General features: G+C 40.5%; 1 protein-coding gene across 2 annotated transcripts in view; it reads left to right on the forward strand.

Moving 5' to 3' along the window:
• LOC108277159 (roundabout homolog 1) overlaps nucleotides 1-20,799 on the forward strand; it is a 193,256-nt gene that overhangs the window by 66,302 nt on the left and 106,155 nt on the right. For both annotated transcript variants that reach the window (XM_047160800.2, XM_053686650.1), the window contains one exon: nucleotides 9,797-10,123. In XM_047160800.2, coding sequence (XP_047016756.1) covers nucleotides 9,797-10,123 — 327 coding nt within the window. The remainder of the gene's footprint in view (nucleotides 1-9,796; nucleotides 10,124-20,799) is intronic.

Here is a 20,799-nt window from a genome sequence, read left to right on the forward strand (position 1 = left end):
TTTGTGTTTGCACACATACTTGTGTAAATGTGTGTGTAGGTGGGGTTGAAGGTAGGAGTGGAGAGAATGGATAGATTACACTCTTTTCTCCTCTGAGGCAGTATCAGCACTGTGGACACTGAGAACACAGGTAATCCCCTTGTCACCCCAGTCTGACATTGTTCTTAATCATCGACGGCTGCTCTGATTGGCTGAGCCCAGCAGCAGGATAGTGTTAAGGCACGCTCCCTTCATCATGGCCAGTGCCTCAAGGTGAGATGCGGGTCAGAACATTCCCATCATAGAGGAAGACGAGCCGACACAGTTGTGTGCATTGTTTCAAGAGTGCTTTTAAAGTGGGCTGTGAACCTCAGCCAAAACCATGTAACATTATGCGCAGGTTTGTCAGTGAATGGAACTCTTTAGCATCAGATCAGCTTTCGCATCTCATTGTGTGCATGCGTGTGAGCTTATTTACCTGTTGGGGTTCTTTTACACAAAGAAGCTGCAGTGTGAGTAAGCCCAACTGCTGTGGTTTTCATTTTTAGTGGTTGATACTTCATCCCGTGTAATGTTTACACACCCCGTCCAAACGCCAAAGCAAATTGTTGGGAGAACCGAAACCTCCTCCTCGGGATGGTTGGCGAAGCGGATTGTAGACCACCAACCTTGATCCACAGACACTCGTGCTCTCAGACCATGCAGTGTGGAGTCAAATACATGGCTTTCATGTGGGACAGACACACACTCACAGGAGTGTAATGGATAAACCTGTTTATATTGAAAACCAGTAGGAGCGAGGGTAGATGCACTCATGTGGTCCTAAGAGGGGCTGATAAAATACTCAGTCACTCGTCTTTGGTCCTGAACACGGCCACTGCTTCCTGCATCCTGTTCCACCTACAGCATCCTACTCACGCTTTGAACACTGAGTGTCTATAAAGTGCCGTGTAAAAGATTACAAATGATACACATATTTCCGTACATTACACTTTCTACAATTTGAAATAAGTTGTCCATAGCAATTTTAGAGACCATTAAAAAAGCCATTCATAAAATTTTGAATGTGCATGCGCATGGTGCCCATTCAGAGTATATTCCCCACCTCATATCCAGTGCTCCTGGTATAGGCTCCAAAAGCAATAGCTGATGAAAGATTATTTACATTTGCATATGTTGCCTGGATAAATATTCACACTAAATGCACTGATGGTCACAGAGACATCATTAAACTATTCAGGGTAAATATTGTCTGGGAGTTAATACTTTCCTTATTTGTCTTGCATAATAAAAAAGAACAAGCATCAATTTAGTAGCAGAAGCAAATTCTCTAACACTATGTTCCTTTATTTTGCTTCATCCGTTCTTCTTTAAGCAGCTCCACAGCATGATCCTACCACCACCATACTTCACTGCATGGTCTGTGCTAGGTTTTTGCCACACATAATGTTTTGAATTCTGGCCTAGAAAGTTAATCTTGATCTCATCCGACAGAATAACATTTTCCCACATCCTAACTGGGTCACTCTCAGGCTTTCTGGCAAAATCCAGACATACTTTCATATGGTTCTGTTTGAGTAATGGCTTCTTTCTTGCCACCCTTTAATACACCCTGGTGCTACAGGGAAAACCTATGATAATGTGGACAGGAGCATCTTTACTCTAATTTTAGCCCCTGAAATCTGTAGATACGTCGAAGCAATGGTTGGTCTGGATGGTGCAATAGATGAGATAAGCAACAAATGAGATCTGATATTATATTGAGATCTGATATTAAATTTTTTGATTTGTATGCCTTTCAACCCTGCATTGCACATTCCTTACACCGTCCCTTCATATTCACAACCTGACCAATGATTCTAAGAATACTACTTCAAACAATTATGATTAACATAACATATTCTAAGAACTTTTGCCTCAGAAGATGTTCAATCGATCAAGTTATCTCACTGTTCCTAGAACTTTTCAGCATTCCATTTTTAAATGTTCCTGCAATGTTCCTGTATCATTTTGGTTGCAGGAGCATTAGGATTACTCAAACATTTCTAGAAGACCTGGAAGAACATTCCATTTCCATTACATTACAAGTTAAACATCTTAGAACCTGTTAAATACATCACTGAATATTTTAATAATATTCTCTGTTATCTGGGTTACAGTAACAGTCTTTCTAGAAAGTGTGACAGTTACATTAATGATGCACAGTTAGAAAGCAGTTACATCTAATTATGTCTAATTAAGAGGCAATTGCAGCCTTGTTAGGGAATTGATTTTCATCTGTGTAAACTTGGAGCTTGCAGAGGAGGTTTAAATCATTTTTATTTCCTGTGAAATATCTGCAGATGAATTGTTAATGCTGCCTTAGAAAATTCACAGTTAAAATAAGCATTTGGATATATATATATATATATATATATATATATATATATATATATATATATATATATATATATATATACATTTATGTGTGTTTGTGTGCGTGGTAGTGGTGAAATTTGGACGGTGGGACAAATTAAATGGATCTTAATGCCCACCTGTTTGTACACAATTACATGAACGTGCTTATTTAGCCATTTCTTAATCTTTGTGTGTGTGCTTGTAAGCATGTGTTCCTGAATGCGCATGTGTCTGAAGCGTCTTGCTTCTGAGCGTGTGTATGTGCGCCTGCATGCAGGCATGTGTGTGTAAACTGCTGGCTCTTTGGAGATAAGCCGTGCGCTCATTCTCTGGGCAGACGGGCACAGAGGGCCTCACCTGTAGCCGAGAGATACCATCCCTCTGCATGTGCACACGTTCCCCCCAGGCACGGACCCAACACAATTAAAACAAGGAAGAAAACAAGCCCAGTGCTGAGCCAGGTCCCTCCTCCTCTCCCACAAGCTGGCCACACATTATCTCCTCTCCCCACCTTAATCACAATTTAAATGAAATATGAGGGTTTTTTTTTCTTCTATGTGGTGGCTAGGAGTTGCATTGCTGCCATTTTGTCTTTGTCACAAACTTGACACTTGCTGCTATTTGAAACTTGTTTAATGTTGTTTTTGGAACTAAAAGCACACAATTGATATGATGGTCTCATGAGTCCCCAAATGACCCTTTTGACCTTGTAGGGACATTTGGCTGGTCCCCATGAGGATAAGTTTTTTTTTTTTTTTTTTTTTTTTTTTTTTGGGGGGGGGGGGGGGGGGGGGTTCAAAAACTGCAGCTTTTATTTAGGAAAAAAAACCTAAAAGTTAAGGTTAGTCTTAGTTGCATTAATAATGATTAGGTCTTCACACGGATAGTAAGGCAAACTACCCAGACTGTATGAGTAAGTGTGTATTCATGTATGAGCCAGTTGGAAGATTACACTGACTGGGAACATCTGTCTATTGATCTGTTCCTCCTGCCACTGAGCTGTTCCCATCACCCCAGACTTCACATAGCCTTTACACTCAAACAGATTTCACAAATTAACACACTACAGTCTTTAATGATTTTTTAAACTGTCACATGAAAGCACTAGCACTAGCACAGTTTGGCCTTTCCCTTTTACCAAGTGCTAATTTGGCCAGGATTTGCATGTGCGTGTGTGTGTGTGTGTGTGTGTGTGTGTGTGTGTGTATGTGTGTCTGTGTGTCTGTGTGTCTGTGTGTTTCTCTGAAAGGAAGCATTGATAAATGCCAGTAATGGAATAACAGCAGGACTCGGGTCATGTCTCTGATGATGTCATGCACATCCATGCACATATGAGTTCCAGGTTCTAAGAGGGAGGTCTCTTTTCAGGATTACCCCCTATCTCATATAAGTTCTTGAAGTCAAACTTCTTTAGTTGGCAGATATTGACCACTTCCTCAGTCGTGGTCAGTTAGTTTCCTCTGCACAGCCACATTAAAGCCCCAAGCGTTGTGGCTTCCTGCCCCCAGCGCAGTTAAAGCAGGTAAAAGAAGGCAAATGGGAGCAATTACCTAGCAGCGGTAATCTTTCCCCCTCTTTTCCTCACTCTTCCAAGATCATCTGGATCCTGTCTTTTATTCAGAGATTCCTTTCACACTGCATAAAGTTTTCGTCCCAGTGTGGGTTCTTCTTCTACCACCACACACAAACACACACACACACTTAAAACCAATGGTTTGAAGTGTATTTGTCCAGCTGTTAAGAGTACCTACAACCTCAAAAGACGTGTACGGTAACAGCAGTAAAACAGATGGGCTGAGGATGAAGGGAGGTTCTGCCTCAGAGAAACTGCATTTGGGTGGGGTGGGGTGGAGGGGGTGGGGGGGTTACCTTCTACATATGGGAGGTTTTGGCAAGGTTTATGTGAAACAAAACACTTGTTTTGTGAGGGTTCCAGAAGACAGTTTTGTTTGAATGCTAATATAATTACTTTGCATGACCGTTACTTTCTTGCACGCCCTCATTCCATTTACACAAAAATCTAAACACGATGTTCCAACACACGTTAATCGCTGCCTAGGCTCAGTTCCAGTGGTCATGAATTCTGCTATAAAGTCTGGATCGAATAGTTTTACTGTTTAATTAAAAGGATTTATAGTCTGAGTACCACCAGGGGTATTCGAGGTTTTTTTTTTTTTTTTTTTAAGCAAAAATTACCTACAAATAAATAACAGAAATAAAATAAGAAGCAACAACTAAATGGAAACGAGATTTTTTTTTTTTTCCTTTTCTGAATTCTTGTTTAATGTGGAAAATATTCCTGGAACTACCATTACTGAAGCTAAAACTAAAATCCAATGCAATTTAAGAAAACATGCCTAAAACATTATCACCTATTATAACTAACAAGAAATACAAATAAACAACAACACTAAAACAATCTAGAGGTGGCATGATACCACATTTTTTTATTCCATCTTTCCATACTGCTTATCCTGCACAGAGTAGTGGGGGAACCTGGAGCCGATACCAGGGAAGTCAGGGGATACCCTGGATGGGGTGCGAACCCATCGCAGGACACAATCACACACTATGGACAATTTGGAAATGCCAGTCAGCATACAACAGCATACAATGTCTTTGGACTGGGAGAGGAAACCGGAGGAAACCCCCGAGGCACAGAGAGAACACACAGAGCACACAGAGCAGAACCGGGATTCGAACCCCAACCCTGGAAGTGCAAGGCAAACATGCTGAACACTAAGCCACTGTGCACGCCACTCTTTTCTGTTCCAATACTTATGAGATTTCAGTGAACACTTGTTCTTGTTTAGTTTTTTTCTCCTCTCCTGTTAGCTTATTGGTTTTCAGTCTGTTCAAACTTCAATCTGTTGTGTGTCTCCTGTGTCTTATTCTCAGTTAATCATGCAATTTACTTCATATACACTATTTCTACGTTGTGTTTAAAGTGATTGCGTGTTCTTTCTCATTTCCTGTTTCTTCATTCTGTTTTTTTTTGTTTCTCGCTGTTGTGTTTTTTTTTCACAAGCATTATCGATGTGTTGATTTTTGTGTTATTTTACGTTCGTACATGAAAACCCTTTATGCGTTTGTAATACTTTTTTCAGTACTTCCATGTTTCGAGTCAAAACAATGGCTTACACAAAAACCACAGCTCAAAAAAGTCTGCACATTGCATCGCAAATTTTGGGGGGAAAAGCAGCAGTAAAATGAAACATTTTTGGCCACAACGATCACAAAAAAATCTGAATTGTTTTTACCTACTTTACATTGCACTACAAGCAATTCTGACATATTTCAGGCTAAATTTATTATCACACTGGATCGGATTCATTCTCTTTTTCCTCCGATACCCAATCCAGCATTTTCTGCTGATATCACCCTGATAACATCAGGTACCACACATGGGTTAAAAATACACCTGATCCAGATACGATTTTTAATGTAATGTGATGTCTTTGAAAGAAATAACATTCTTCCTTTTGAAATGTGTCCTAGAAAAGCTGGCTAATTCTCACATAGCAAATCCATACACTATATCAAGGCCAAGAACTGGCACACATAGAGTGACCTGATTATGGATGTAGCTACAGCCTACTATGCATACGCATACTTGAAAGATAGTAATGGATTACAACACACACCAGCCTCGGGCGGAGGGACTGGGCAGCAGAGTCGGCAGTTGCCTGGATGGTGATGGATGATGCGCAGGGTTGGGATCCAGAAGCTGGCTGCGTGGAGCCTGGTCCACGTGGGCCGCCGTAGCCGCTACTACTCCAGCGTCATAATTAATCTTCAGAGATGAACCCAGTACTGCTTCTCATTGGGAGAAGAAAAAAAGTGCAACCATCTGCAGCTTTTCTGCAGAATTTATACTGTATGTGCAACACTTGAAAGAAAAACCCTGTGTCCTTCTGCTTGATCGGGATTTTTGAAAAAGGAAATAATCTGGCAGCAAATGGCACATCAGGTGGCACTTTAATAAAACATATATATTATATATGATGGGCTTTTCTTCTGTGTGTTCTGTCACTTTGGTGGAAATTTAGTCCTATTTCCTGAAAGTCAGACAGAAGAAGCTACTTGCAGAATTTCAGGATAAAAGGCTCTTCTCAAACAGCGCTTGATTAACATGGCTGAGGTGCCATCATTCCTCGTCTGGATAAAGCAGCCTCGTTAAGTCCCGACTGCGGAAAAATACAAAGCCTGCTCAAGCGCACGGAAGAAAAACTAGTCTCACATCCCCTCTGTGCTGGCTTTGCTAAACTGTGATTGCAGGAAAAGATTTCCTTTGGCACCGAGAGTAGCCTTTCTATCCCAACGTTCGTGCTAAAAGTACACGGAATCCGATACCATGAATGTAACCTCATGCTGAAGTGAACAAGAGATTTTTGTTTTTGTCTTGAATGATTGGCGTAAGACAAAAGAAAGATCCTCTTATACTATAAATCTCCACTCACTGCCGTTTTAGCCATTCTCTTTACATTGTTATTACCTCTCAAAGAAGCCTCGAGGGCCTTTCTGGCATCTGCGTGTTCGAATTTCATATTCATAAGCGAACTTAATTAAGATGTTTAACATGATTGTGGGCGATAAAAGAAAAATATATCCATGTAACCACGACTAATACATCTAATTAAATGGAAAGGGATGAGCTATGCACATTTTTGCAGTCCGCTTTACCAGCTTATCACACTCTTCAGTGGAACGTGGGTGGTATTAAAGAGTGACTGTTGGTATGTGCAGGATACTGTGTAAGTGTGTGTGTGTGTGTGTGTGTGTGTGTGTGTGAAAGACAGACATAACTTAATTAATCTAATCGTAAAATGCGAGGAGGCGACGAGTTCGAGTTGACATGATTAATTTGGTATCTCCTCTAGGCACCTCTGGGTGCGAGTCTGTGTTAGAAACTCTCTCCCTCAGCATTCGGGGGAGGGAATCCCTGTGCTAGTGGGAGGCTGCGTAAATAAGATTTTTGCGATGTGCTTCCAATTAAGACCGCCTTTGTGATAATGCTGGTCGTACTGACTGAGCAGTGAATGACAGCAGAGATGCTCTTATTGTCTTTTATTTAAATGTAGTCTGAATTGGCATGTATGTATCACATATAATATTAGTGTGTAATATGTATGGTTGTGGGCATGGTGGCTTAGTGGTTAGCACATTTACCTCCCACCTCTCGAATCTTGTCTCCGCCATGTGCATGCAGAGTTTGCATGTGCTTCAGGGTTTCCTCTGATTACTTTGGTTTCCTCCTACAGTCCAAAGACATGCGTTGGAGGTTGATTGGCATTTCCAAATTGTTCGTAGTGTGTGAATATGTGTGCAATTGTGCCCTTTGATGGGTTGACACAGCCTTGTGCCCCGAGTTCCCTGAGATAGAGCTCCAGGCTCACCTGCGACCCTGTGTAGGATAAGTGGCATGGAAAATGGATGGATGTACGATTGTAATTATACAGTGAACGAATACTTGTTGATGAATTATATATTGTGGCGCGTAAAAGAGCACATTAAGACGCCAAAAAAAATACATGAAAACGCAACATCAAAATCAAAACACTACAACAAATTCAGAAACACATCAATATTAAGTCAAAGCACAAAGCATAGGTCTTTATTGAACATCACATGCTCACTGCTGATTGGACATAAATTATTACGGGGGGGGGGACGACAACAAATTTTCAGTCAGTTATCCAGTGATCTGAGTGAAAATGATTTAATATAACATTAGGAGTCATTCTTTAAGACGCCAAAAAAAATACATGAAAACGCAACATCAAAATCAAAACACTACAACAAATTCAGAAACACATCAATATTAAGTCAAAGCACAAAGCATAGGTGTTTATTGAACATCACATGCTCACTGCTGATTGGACATAAATTATTACGGGGGGGGGGACGACAACAAATTTTCAGTCAGTTATCCAGTGATCTGAGTGAAAATGATTTAATATAACATTAGGAGTCATTCTTTCTCCTGAATAACCTGTACACAGGTTTTCAGCGTTCATATGCGCATATTAATGTCATGCAAAGTTGACAGGATATCTAAAATAAGATCATATGAATGCCCTTGAGAAACTAAGCATGAATAAAAGTATCCATAGATTCATTTAGGCAACAAATAAGTGATGTTCAGTAAGGACCTAGCTTTTCCATGTTGAACGAATTTGTTGGTCTGTGTTTAGCTTTTTCTTTAACTGCAAACACACAAGCGAATCTGACTGGACTAGCTCTGCCATTGCACTATTTCGTTATTTGTTTAATGGGACACATGTTAATGTGGTCAGCGAAGTTGTTGACTTAGCTTGTGTATTATTTGCGTAACTCAAGGCTAGCTAATGGTAATGGTGTTTTATTATTGTTATTAAATATTTTTGTTTTGTTTTTCAAGCAATGAACTTGAACTACCTGCTCACAGGTAGTCATTGCAAATTCTCACCTTGTAGCTAAGCCACCAGTTTGGGAGTGTGACAGCTAATACTTGAATTATAACAGATTTACAGCTTGTTAGCAAACATCACTAGTTACTAAAGTCTATTAGCTATTGTTGCTACTAAGCTAACTACTTAGGTGGCAGCATTAGAGCAGAGATGTGTTTAGGTAGCCAGCTTTGCTTAGCTAATGTTGCTAAACATTAGCTAAGCAAAGGACATGACAGTTCTCCTAAGAATACAGTGTGGACAATAGAGATCGACCGATAATCGATTTTCCCGATATTTAAGCATTTTTCCATAATTGGACATCGGTTTTGTAATATCGGATCCACCGATAAATGGCGCCATCTTGCGTTTTGAGAATTGTAACACTGCATCTGTTTTATTAGATTTGTTAGAATTATTTTTATGTGCTTTATTTGTTTTACCTCATCGAAGCTTTTATAAAAAATAAAATAAAAAAGACACTTTAGTAACAGTGCACTTTATTATTTTTTTTTTTTTTTTTGCACTCTTAAGACCCCTCTAGTTACTGGTGTATAAATAAGAGTAGTCTTGTTTTGTATGCAAGGAGGAAGTGAAATTGACAAAATTGTTGTAAATAAAATCGTTTGTTCAGTTCATTGTGTCAAAAACAGAAGTAAAACAATAAATAAATATCGGTTCTGCATATCGGTTATCAGGCACATAAACAGCAAATAATTAGTATCGGTATCGGTTATAAAAAATCAATATCAGTCAATTTCTAGTGGACAATGCTATTTTCACCCTGGTGCAAATAGATATGTCCAATAAAAACGAACTCAAATTTACAGACTTTTAGTATTCAGAAATCGTTGAATGCTGTGAAGACTCCCAGGGTTCCTCTCTGGTGTTGTAATATGTTTAAATACAAGCATATATCAGACAGTGCGTCATCAATGTGTATAATACTGCATACCGACTTCACTAATTCCTTCATTCCTTGCATTTCCCAGGTTCTCGTCTCCGTCAGGAGGACTACCCCCCGCGGATTGTGGAGCACCCATCAGACCTGATCGTGTCGAAGGGTGAGCCGGCCACGCTGAACTGTAAGGCCGAGGGCCGTCCAGCACCCACTGTCGAGTGGTATAAAGATGGTGAGCGTGTGGAGACAGACAGGGACAACCCACGTTCGCACCGTATGCTCCTTCCCAGCGGCTCACTCTTCTTCCTGCGCATCGTGCACGGTCGCCGCAGCAAACCTGACGACGGCAGCTACGTGTGTGTGGCCAGGAACTATCTGGGGGAGGCGGTCAGCCACAACGCTTCACTGGAAGTAGCCAGTAAGTGTGGCTCTTGTGTTTTTGCTTTTTCTTTTCTCTCATGTACTGATTTTCCAGGATTTCTCACATCTAATTACGGGGAGGTTGCATACTGCGTTTATGAATATGTCAGAGAGTCTGGTTTTGTAAAAAAAAAAAAAAAAGGCTACAGTAAATGTGCAGTGCCCATGTAAATAGCTTGATTTGTGCCTACTGAAGGGAGACATAAATTAGCATAGCTGTAGCCTCTTCCCAGTCTAGCCAGATCTATAACAAGATACAAAGATGTAAGACACAATGCCTGAAGGAATACTGGAGCATTTTTCAAGATGATGACCCAAGGACAATAATAATGGAATTATCAGTAGAGTTACTATATATAACATAAATTGCAAATCTTTTCAAAGACTTTGGACGAGACAGACATAGACGGAGAATGTCTATATTCACGTTTATTCTATTACTAGTCTCTTAAATCACTCCAGGTCGCCAAATTGCCATTCATATTAATCATGGAAAATCCATTTGTTACACTCACGTGGTCTAAACTCCATTACTGACATCTTACCAAAAAACAATTGTAAAATAGCACTCGTTTAGGTGTCTAGCAGTTCGGGGTCAGCTTGATTCCTGTGTCTATTAGCTTACACTTTAAAGACCTGTGATTAAGCCTTGGTTCAACAAGCGGCGGTTACATTACTGCGCTAGTGGAGAGAAGCGGAAGGTATTAAAGAGCTTATCCGTTACTACAAAAGCGATCTACTCAAAACTTCTCCGCTTGCTATGTGACCCTCTGCTACAGATGATCCTGTAATGTCCCTTTTTTAAACGCTAATGTTTCGCTTAATCCTCAGAGGCTGATTTATGACTTTCTGCTGTTTCATTCCTTTCCTAGCAGCTGTGCATCTGAAGGGCAAGCAGGAGGATACAAGAATAGGAACCCTAGAATAGAAAAAGAATACCACACTAAATTTTCCAAGGCTTTTTTTTTTTTTTTTTGCTTTGTTTTGGCATTTTTTTATTTTTAATTTGAACGACATGCAAGTCCTTACGTTACTAGCCTGTACGTAAATGGAATATTTGTAAGCGTTCTGCTGTCTCTTAGCCTACTCCTGTGCCGAATGTGGATTTCTAGGATGTCAGGCTTTGAACCTTGCAACTAATTTTTACATGGAGCTGAAAAAAACACTATAAAAAAAAAGACTATAACTCGTCCCCAGGCATGCAATGACAAACAAGAGCCATGAAGCTTTTCTGCCTTGGGGGTAGCTGATAATGCTCCTGTTTTTCCTCTTACACACTTTATTAAAAGGAAAAATTCTGACTTCATGCTCTTTCTATGCTGCCACACACACTCTCACTGCAGAAATGTGGTGTTATTCAAGCCCGTGGTTGAGGTCAGTCTTCACTTAATAATCTGCTATAGAACATTCCCCCCCCCCGATGTATTTATAAAGAGGTCATTTAAGCTGGCTCTTCTATCCATCATCTAACGTTTCTTTTCAGGTGCCACTTGGATTCTATTGAACAATTGAACATGTTCATACCTCGTTGAAATGCATTCCAGTTTCTGTACTGGACTTGTGAGATGTCTTTACAGACATATATAATGCTTATTTTTATAACTCAGAGTTTTCCCAAACACTCAGCCAATACACAAGGTTTGCTGGCTACGCTATTTGGCTTTCATTAACTTTATTACATGAGCTGCCCTGTCTCTAATATATTCACTGCTCGCTGTGTGGTCTCCTGCTTAGACTCATAGGAAAAGTAATGGCTCTCTATAGAGCTTTGTTTTTTCTCACTGTAGCTGTCCATGCCTCCCTTCCTCTGCTTCTCTTCTTTTCCCTTCTCCCACTTTCTGTACATTATTAATTGTGTGCTCGATTAAATATATGGAAATTGAGTAGGAGGTTAACATAGCAGCCTGCTCAGAGCACTGGCTGAAGACCATTGGCTCAGAGCCAAAATGGTTTGTTTACTGTTAGGCCTGAGTGATTATGAGTGAGGAAAAAGAAAATCATACCTGAAGACATTTCTGTGGTAAATGTTATGATATGTTATGATATTTACAGTAGGCCTGCTGACGGTTCCCAAAAAATGGTAGGGAGAAAAAGATAAAAAGATTTATAATGATTGCAATTCATAAAACATACATGCATGAAAAGAATGACTATAATGTATACATCAAAGTAACACAGGAAAGGCGGGAAAATGAGAAATTTAATAACAAAATGTACAATTTTTACTTCTTACTGTATGTTATATAGCTCTGAGGATATCTGCAATATCTTAGAAAAGTCTATTCAACACAATATCGATTTTAATATCGTTATATCACCCAGCTTTATTTCCTCTCACCATGTCTTTGAGCTAGTTTTAGTGTATTTCTAGCTTGCTTGGTACAGTACATGGAATGCGACAGCTGAATAGGTTATGATATTGTGTGTGCATGTGAAGGTGTTAAAGTGTGTGTGTGTTGTGGTTGTCCACCTTTAGCTGTTACCCATTTGCAGGTTTGAAAAGGTGTTACTATGCCACTAACAGGTGCATTTCTTTTCTGCTGACATTGTGTTCAGTGAAAGGTTAGGGCAGCCGTGCTGCCTGGTCAACACACTTTCCCCTGCATGACCAGAGACAGGAATGTAGCCAGTGATCTAAGAATAAACCACATGCCGGCTGTGCAGGCAGGTGCGAGCAGGTAATAACTGAAACCCATGGGTCAGGGGTTGGGTAGAAGTGGACACAAGGCACTTTTTCTGTCCTGTGTAAAGTCCCTGGACTGCTCGTCAGTGAGGCCAAACCAGTGGCAGCTGCAAGAGAGAACAAGTGAAGAGGGAAATGTTTCAGACATCACAAACGTGCCTCGTGCTCAGTGGCTTTAGGGTTGAATGCTAAGTCAGCCGACAGACTGATTGATGGATTGTTCGGTTATGTAGTAAAGCCACGAGGTGCTGTCCTGCGTTCATGAGGTCAAGCCAGCACTCCTGAAACAAACCCCTTCTCTGTCTCTGATTGCAAGCGCTCACACATTCTGTTGTGTTTTTGACCTGATTGGGGCGGTGATGATTTAATGGTCATCATCTGTTGCACAACCTGTATTAGCTTTTATCCTACTCTCGTCTGGGTCGGTTTTCAAAAAGCATAGAGGAGATCGGTGTGCTTGATACCGAGCACTGCCCTTTGACCTCAACAGTTTTAACTGCTGATCGTTTTTACACCAACACAGGAAATCCTGTATCCTGCATGGCTCTGTGTTGCTCCGAGAATGTGCACATTGTTCAACTGGCTTCATCCTGACCACAATTTATTTCATGAACATGGTGATGGTTCAGAGAACCAGTAAGAACTACACCTTAAGAACCGGCCAACAATTTGCCAGTTTGCTTAAACATTGCATAATAAAAAAAAGAAATAAGAAGCAGAATTTCCTAATACTCAGCACAAAAACAATAAGTGCGTCCCAAATTGAATACTTATGTACTATTGTATGCCATTTTGTAGTATAAATAGTGTGAGTAGTGTGCTCACGTTGAAAATTCCAACAAGAAGACGTGCACTTCAAGTACCCGTATGTTGCACTTATTTAACCGAAAAGAAAAACAAAAACAAAAAGTGTGGATTGTTGGATAATTCATGCACTCAATAGTCGCAGATTTGCTTATGTAGTGGAAAGGGGGAGGGGCTACCAGCCGCTGATGCCGGGTCAAGTTTTCTCAGAATCAAAAAAGCTCATGTTGGGCATAAATCATACCCTAATTTCTCCGTCTGGGGATTAATAAAGTGTTATCCTATCTTAAAAGGTAACATTGACTTAAACAGTAAAATGAAAAAAAAATAAATAAATTTTGTTGACTCTGGGTATTCTGCTAAAGGTAGCAGCGTTGCATTACATGTGTTTGACATCATGTGCCATCGACTGGGAAACAGCTTATATTTCTGGTTAGTAAAAAATGCTAATGTTCCATTTTAGATGATATATCCTTCTAAATTGCATACACTAGATGGTTGAATTCATAATGCATAGTGTGATTACATAGTGTACAGTACAGTGATTATGTAGTGTACAGTACAGTACAGATACAGCTAATAACTTTCAAAAAAAACTTTTACAAGTAATTTTTTTTAGCATCTAAAGTCATCTCATTCAATATATCTATACACAGCAGAAAGACATCATCATGGACTATGTTTATATGATTACATGATCACATGATTATATGACTACAATTTTTTTTTATTATTATTATTGCTTTCAGCTGATTATTCTGAGTGTTCGTGGGAGGTTTTCCTAGCATTGATATTACCGAGAAAGTTTAGGAATGAGTAATTAGGACTAATTACTTTGGCAAGACCTTTAGACTTCGCTCTAGGGTTAGGAAATGCAGAAAGCCTATTAGATTGCAACCTTTCATATTCTGAAGCTTGTGGCCAGAAATGTGCACAAAAGATGTCACATGCTCAGCTCCAGGCTGAAATAACTAGCTGCAAAAAAAACAAAAAAACAACAGTTTGTACTAATTAACATTAACAACGGGATTTACATGTGGTCAGAGGACATTTTTTTTTAACGTCATAGTTAGCGATAGAATTTGAATTAGGAATTAACAATACTTTTAGAACATACTGTATTTCGCTATCCTAATTCTTCAGTGTCTCTACACAGTACAAGGACATGGTCATATGTAATGATGTACAAATGTTTAAGACAAAAGATAAATATTGTTATTTTAGCTGTTTATTATGTCTAGCTTTTTTGAGTGAAGTTCCGTTAGCATTAGACGTAGCAATGTATCTTTTATTCAGTTCACTGCCATTGGCAAGAGAACAGTTGTTCCTTCCTCAGATCACTGGTTCACAGCTACAATTATCTTCAAAACCCCTGGCACTGTTCATGTCTTATTTTAATGAATCTCATGAAAATAACTTGTTGCCATGGCGATGAAATGATGTGATGCCCGGTCCAATCCCCAGTTCTTTGTTCCAGCTCATGGTACTATAACAGAAATGAATGTGTGGCTCTTTTATTGTTGGAAAGCACATGATAGTTTGAGATTAGGCTCTGGCTCTGGAACCAGCACCTCTTCCTTGTCGATGGGGGGGAAAAAAGGCTAATTGGTGTTTATTCATCTTTCTGTTTAAAATCTCTCCTTGAACTACCCTCATAAAGTCCACACACATGCAGGTGACCTTACGAGAAGGGCTGCTTTATCCATTGTGAATTGACTTGCCTGCATTTTAACCCCTTCCCAATATTAGCCGGAGCTTTAGAGCGTTAGAGAACACCGAGCTTCAGGAGTGTTCCTTAAGAGCACTCATTCGTAAAGTAGTGGCTCCATGTAGATAATCCCTCTCTGATTGCACAGGCCCGTGCTGCCTGTCTGCATTGGTTTCCTGTGTTTTCTAAGGACCGCAGCTGTGTAATAAATCTAGGGATAAACCAAGCTCAGCGGCTGAATCAGGCTCCACTTGGACACAGGCTCAGAGACAGGCCAGGGGGCTCAAAGATTAAGACTGCTTGGACACACAAGATAGAGGAAGAGTATCTGGAAGAGCTACCAGCAAAAAAGTTCGAGTCGATAAGCAGTCGCTCTCTGCAGCTCTTCTCCATAATGGCTGTCGTTTTGTTTTATCAGTACGAAAAAGCTTTGAGAATGTCCGACGAGTCCTTGAAAATGAAATCAAGCACGGGCCAGCACCATCTAGATTCATTAAGATTCCACTCCAGTCTCCCGCCAGATAAAAAAAAAGCCCCCCATCACCTGATTTTTGTAGTGATTCCTAAGAGGGAGTTAAAAGAGAAACGTTTTCAGTGGAGAGATGGACTCAAAACCATCTCCTAATCAAACTTCCTGATGGCATCTTAAGCAAGCATTTGGTGGGGGATGGTTCCTGTGTGTGTGTGTGTGTGTGTGTGTGTGTGTGTGTGTGTGTGTGTGTGTGTGTGTGCATCCATCTGTGTGCTTTAAGCTCTCAGGGGGATTCCATACCTTCTGCGCTGTCCTTGGAAACAGCACCGCATCCTAGGAATGAAATACTCCTACTACAACGATGCAGCGATTGGGATGGGCTAAGTTACATTGATATGTATTTATGCAGGAAAGACATAGGAACGTGTCACAGAATAGATATAGAAACGAGATAGATTATGGAGTCGAAGGACAGAGCTGAAAAGCTAGGGAGACTGATGTTGATGAAGCAGAGTGCAAAGAAAAGAGAATAAGAGGAGGTGAGGGAGGAAAAAGAGAAGTGTCTCTCGGGATGATTGGTCTCGAAAGCAGCTACGGCGACGGGAAGAAAACAGAGAACCGTAACTAGGTTCTCATCCAATAAATGTCAGGCAGGACAGTCAGCGCTTTGAGTGGCCTCCATGCCCAGGCAAATACTCGGAAATGAACACGTGTCTATTGACCTCCTCGAGTTGATTCAATCATCTGGCTTTTTATTGAGGTGAGGGAAAAGTCACAAGCAGACTGTGCTAAAGGTTATTGGCCAGCGAAGTCTTTCCGAGGCATGCCGGATCAGCCAAACAAATGAGTATGTTCATTAAACGGGGTGCACTCTAAAGTTAGCGAGGCTAGTGTTTCAGATTTAAGTTCAACAAGAAGTCATTGTGTCACGCCGTGCTGAACAAGTCATGAGTCAGGCACTCAGGCTCACACACGATTCGAAAAAATGGCACACAAAAATAGCCAAATGCAAAATGATGCTTTGTGTGCTTGTCTTTGTCTGGGTGAAATACTTTTTGTTTGCACTGTGTGGACAGTATGAGACATGACTAAACCTGATGAGCTTATGCAACACCAGGTTTGCTATGAGAGACTGAGGAAAGCTTGTGTTGGAGCGAGGAGTGTGTACACTGGACCGATCTGCTCTTTGTCCCCTTTGCTCTTTTTGTTCAGTGTGGGTGTGGTATTGAAAGCAGGGCTTCGTGGAGAACTGGCTAGCCTATGATAGCTCCTGGGCAGTTTTTCAAAGTTTTGATATAAAAAAATATATACAAAAGGTAGAATATAGTAAGTGTCTGCCAGGGATGAGAATCTCTGTGTATGAAGAGGTGGGAATCTTTAGGCCCTTCATCATGAGTTCCATGATGCGATTAGATAATGTTCTTTAGCATCTTGGGTTTTTTTTTTTTAAACCTATGGCATAAAAACTATGTTATGGGGCAGTGGTGGCTTAGTGGTTAAGGCTCTGGGTTACTGATCGGAAGGTCGGGGATTCAAGCCCTGGTGCTGCCAAGCTGCCACAGTTGGACCCTTGAGAAAGGCCCTTAACCTTCTCTGCTCCCATCATGGCTGACCCTGTACTCTGACCCCAGCTTCCTGGCATGCTGGGGTATGTGAAGTAATAATTTCTCTGTGCTATCATTTATATGTGACCAATAAAGAATCATCATTATTGTTATGATCTGTCATGAAAAATGCCATGACACATTCTATGTATGTATTTCTATTGAGGCTGCCAGAATCAATTACTCTGTTTAAATACTATTTGCTCTTTTTAAAATGATTTTAATATTTACACATTTGAGTTCAAACACATTCGAAGCGTTAGGATTTCATGTTCTACATTGTGTTGCTTAATGTTATTGAAATACACAATTGTACTTTTGGCTAATTGATCCGTGTTATTTGGTATAGGAAATTAGCTCTGAATAAATGCCGGATATGTTTACATATTCACATACATAATTATGTATCAATATCCATTTAAATATTGATATTCACATGCGGTGGGGGGTGGGGGGTATTCTTACTGGTTAGAATTGTTTCCCACACCACCGGGGTTGGGGGCTCGAATCCTGACTCCGCCCTGTGTGCGCAGAGTTTGCATGTTCTCCCCGTGCGCCAGGAGTTTCCTCCAGATATACCTGTTTCCTCCCCCAGTCGAAAGACATTCGCTGTAGGCTGACTGACATTCCCAAATTGTCCATAGTGTGTGAATGGATGTGCATTTGTCCCCTGCGATGGGTTGGCACCCCGTCCAGGCTGTCCCCTGCCTTGTGTCCCGAATGGGACGAATTAGAGTCAGTATTTTTTTCTGTGGCTGAATATCAAATTGTATTATAGTGGGCATACAGTAGTGCACTACATTATAATGGCGTTATATTATACCCTATGTTGTCATGATTTCCCCTTGAGCTAAGTGTTGTTGCACACAGTGTGCTCGGAACACCAAGCTTCAAGCTCGATGCTTGAAGCGCATGCGCACGCTTCTGGGTTTTCAGTGACACTGACTTTGTTTACTGTCTACACGTGCATTTGTTATGGTTTATGTCCTGTCTCCGCCCCTGTATCTTCATTGGTTGTTTCCCGAATGTGCCATCATTGTTCTCAGCTGTCTTGTGTTTCACCCCTGATTACGTTTGTTATTTAAACCCCTCGTGTATCTTGTACGTCAAGTAGTATTGAGTGTTATCACCGTACCAAGTGTTTGTACCCTGTTCCTTGTTTTGTGGCATAGTCTTCGATCTTGTTTCTTGTTTCTCGTTTCTCGTTATGTGCTTTTGCCTTGCCTAGTTTGCCAATCACCTGACCCATTGCCTGTTTTTGACCACGCTTGTCTCATGATTTGGATTTGTCTGCCTGCCTCTCTTTAATAAACCTCTTATCTGCATTTGCATCCGTCCTAACCTCCATTACGCTCCAATACGTGACATATATAGTGAGCATATATACCTAGTCAATCATAAGCCAGTTTTCCCTGTGGTCAAATCGCCCCAACAAATGAATATTCCTCTTAGGGAAAAAGGGTTCTTCAAAATCTCTTTGGATAGTTAAGAGCTCTTATCTTTCCTAAAGGGAAACCCATTTTATAGAGAAATACTCTGTTGTAGAGTTCGACATAGAATCCTTAAGGGTCCCTCTGAGGGCCAACTGAAGAACACTTAAGGATTATAGTTTCAACTTAATGCTTTAATATCTTTCAGTCTTGTCTGAACACCATCATCCACACAGAAATAATACAGGCTCCTTTTTTTATAATGAAATGAATCTGTCCGGCACAGCTGTCTTCACTCGTCAGATACTATGCTTGTGTATACTGTCTGTGATTTTCCTGATCTCAGACAGCAAATGTCATTTTAGAAGTGCACTCACTTTCTAAGTATGTTTTTAATTTTTTTTACTGCTGCTTTACATGCCCTTACAAGAGAATAAAGTTTCCGGAACACCTTCCTCATTGGATTCTCTCATAGTCATATCACAACAAAGCGGGTGGAAATTTTTAATTAACAGCAGGTGCTGCTTTACATTGTGTGTGTGTGTGTGTGTGAGTGTGTGTGTGGCTGAGTATAGCTATGAGAGTGAGATTGCAAGGGTGGGATCAGGAATTTAATAATTTCAATAATGCTAGGTAAATAAATGTACCCACTTTCCAGAGTTTCCACGGCTGATATTTTATCATTGTTTGCTCAGACAGACAGACAGACAGACACACACACACACACAGAAAGAGAGGAGAGAGAGAGAGAACAGGTAGAAGATGAGTCACACAGTGAGAAAGATAGAGATGGTGAGAGACAGCGGGAGAGAGAGAGAGAAAGAGATTCAGACAGTGTCAGAGAAGGATAGAGCGACACACACATTTCTTTTTCCACTAACAAGATGCCAGTGCTGGTTCTGTATCCTAATCTCGAAGTGCTTCTCATTTTCCAGTCTTTGCACTGCAAAAACAACAAAACCAACAACAACAAATTGATTTTGCATTAAAAAAAAAAAAAACAGAAAACTGGTGATGTGAGGAACTTGAATGTGACATTATATTGTTACCATGGCAACGCAAATAACATCAGTTATTTTCATCCATCCATCCATCCATCCATTTTCTGCACCGCTTATCCTACACAGGCTCACGGAGAATCCTAGAACCTATCCCAGGGAACTCGGGGCACAAACTAGGGGACGCCCTGAATGGGGGGGGGCAACCCATCGCACACAGTTTCACACACTACAGACAATTTAGAAAATACCAATCAGCCTACAATGCAGGTCTTTGGACTAGGGAGGAACACGAAGCACAGATAGAGCATGCAAACTCCTAGCAGACAGGGCGGAGGCGGGATCCAAACCCTCATCCCCAGAGGAGCGAGGCAAACGTGTAAACCTCAAAGCCACCATTCCTCCCACATCAGCTATTTAAAGTTTAAATAATTCCATTTTCTGTGGAAGAAAAAAAGCAAACAGTATCTAACAGCACTAATAACACGCGCCTGTAGTTTTGTGATCATTATCTGTAATGACGTCTTTATGCGCAGGAAGAAAATTCCACCATTATATTATGCTGTACTTTTCCCCGATTATCCAGAGGTACATACAAAACGGTGAAGGTACAATGATACAAAGTACTCTGCGAATCAGAAATAACTTCAGAAATCATATGCATGCCACAAAGAAGAATCGACCCAGAGGTAAGTGCAGAGATACAAAGTGATCTCATAAATACTGTATGAAAATGTAGATCTCTAAGACTTTTGTAGAAGGAATATTACAAATTCGTTGTATGCTGTTTATTTGTAAACTTGCAAAATATAATTTTGTAAGAGTTAATCTCATAGGAACATGGCTGGTTCTTAAACAGGTTCAGTGTTCAGTGGAAAAGAAGTGATGGAAAAAGTGGTCTGATGGGTCTGATGCTGGCCGATTGCTACCCTGATGATGGCAATTCAAGTTTTTTTTTTTTTTTTTTTTGGCTCG

This window comes from Ictalurus punctatus, chromosome 16 (genome assembly GCF_001660625.3).
Source record: "Ictalurus punctatus breed USDA103 chromosome 16, Coco_2.0, whole genome shotgun sequence".
NCBI classification, from domain to species: Eukaryota; Metazoa; Chordata; class Actinopteri; order Siluriformes; family Ictaluridae; genus Ictalurus; species Ictalurus punctatus.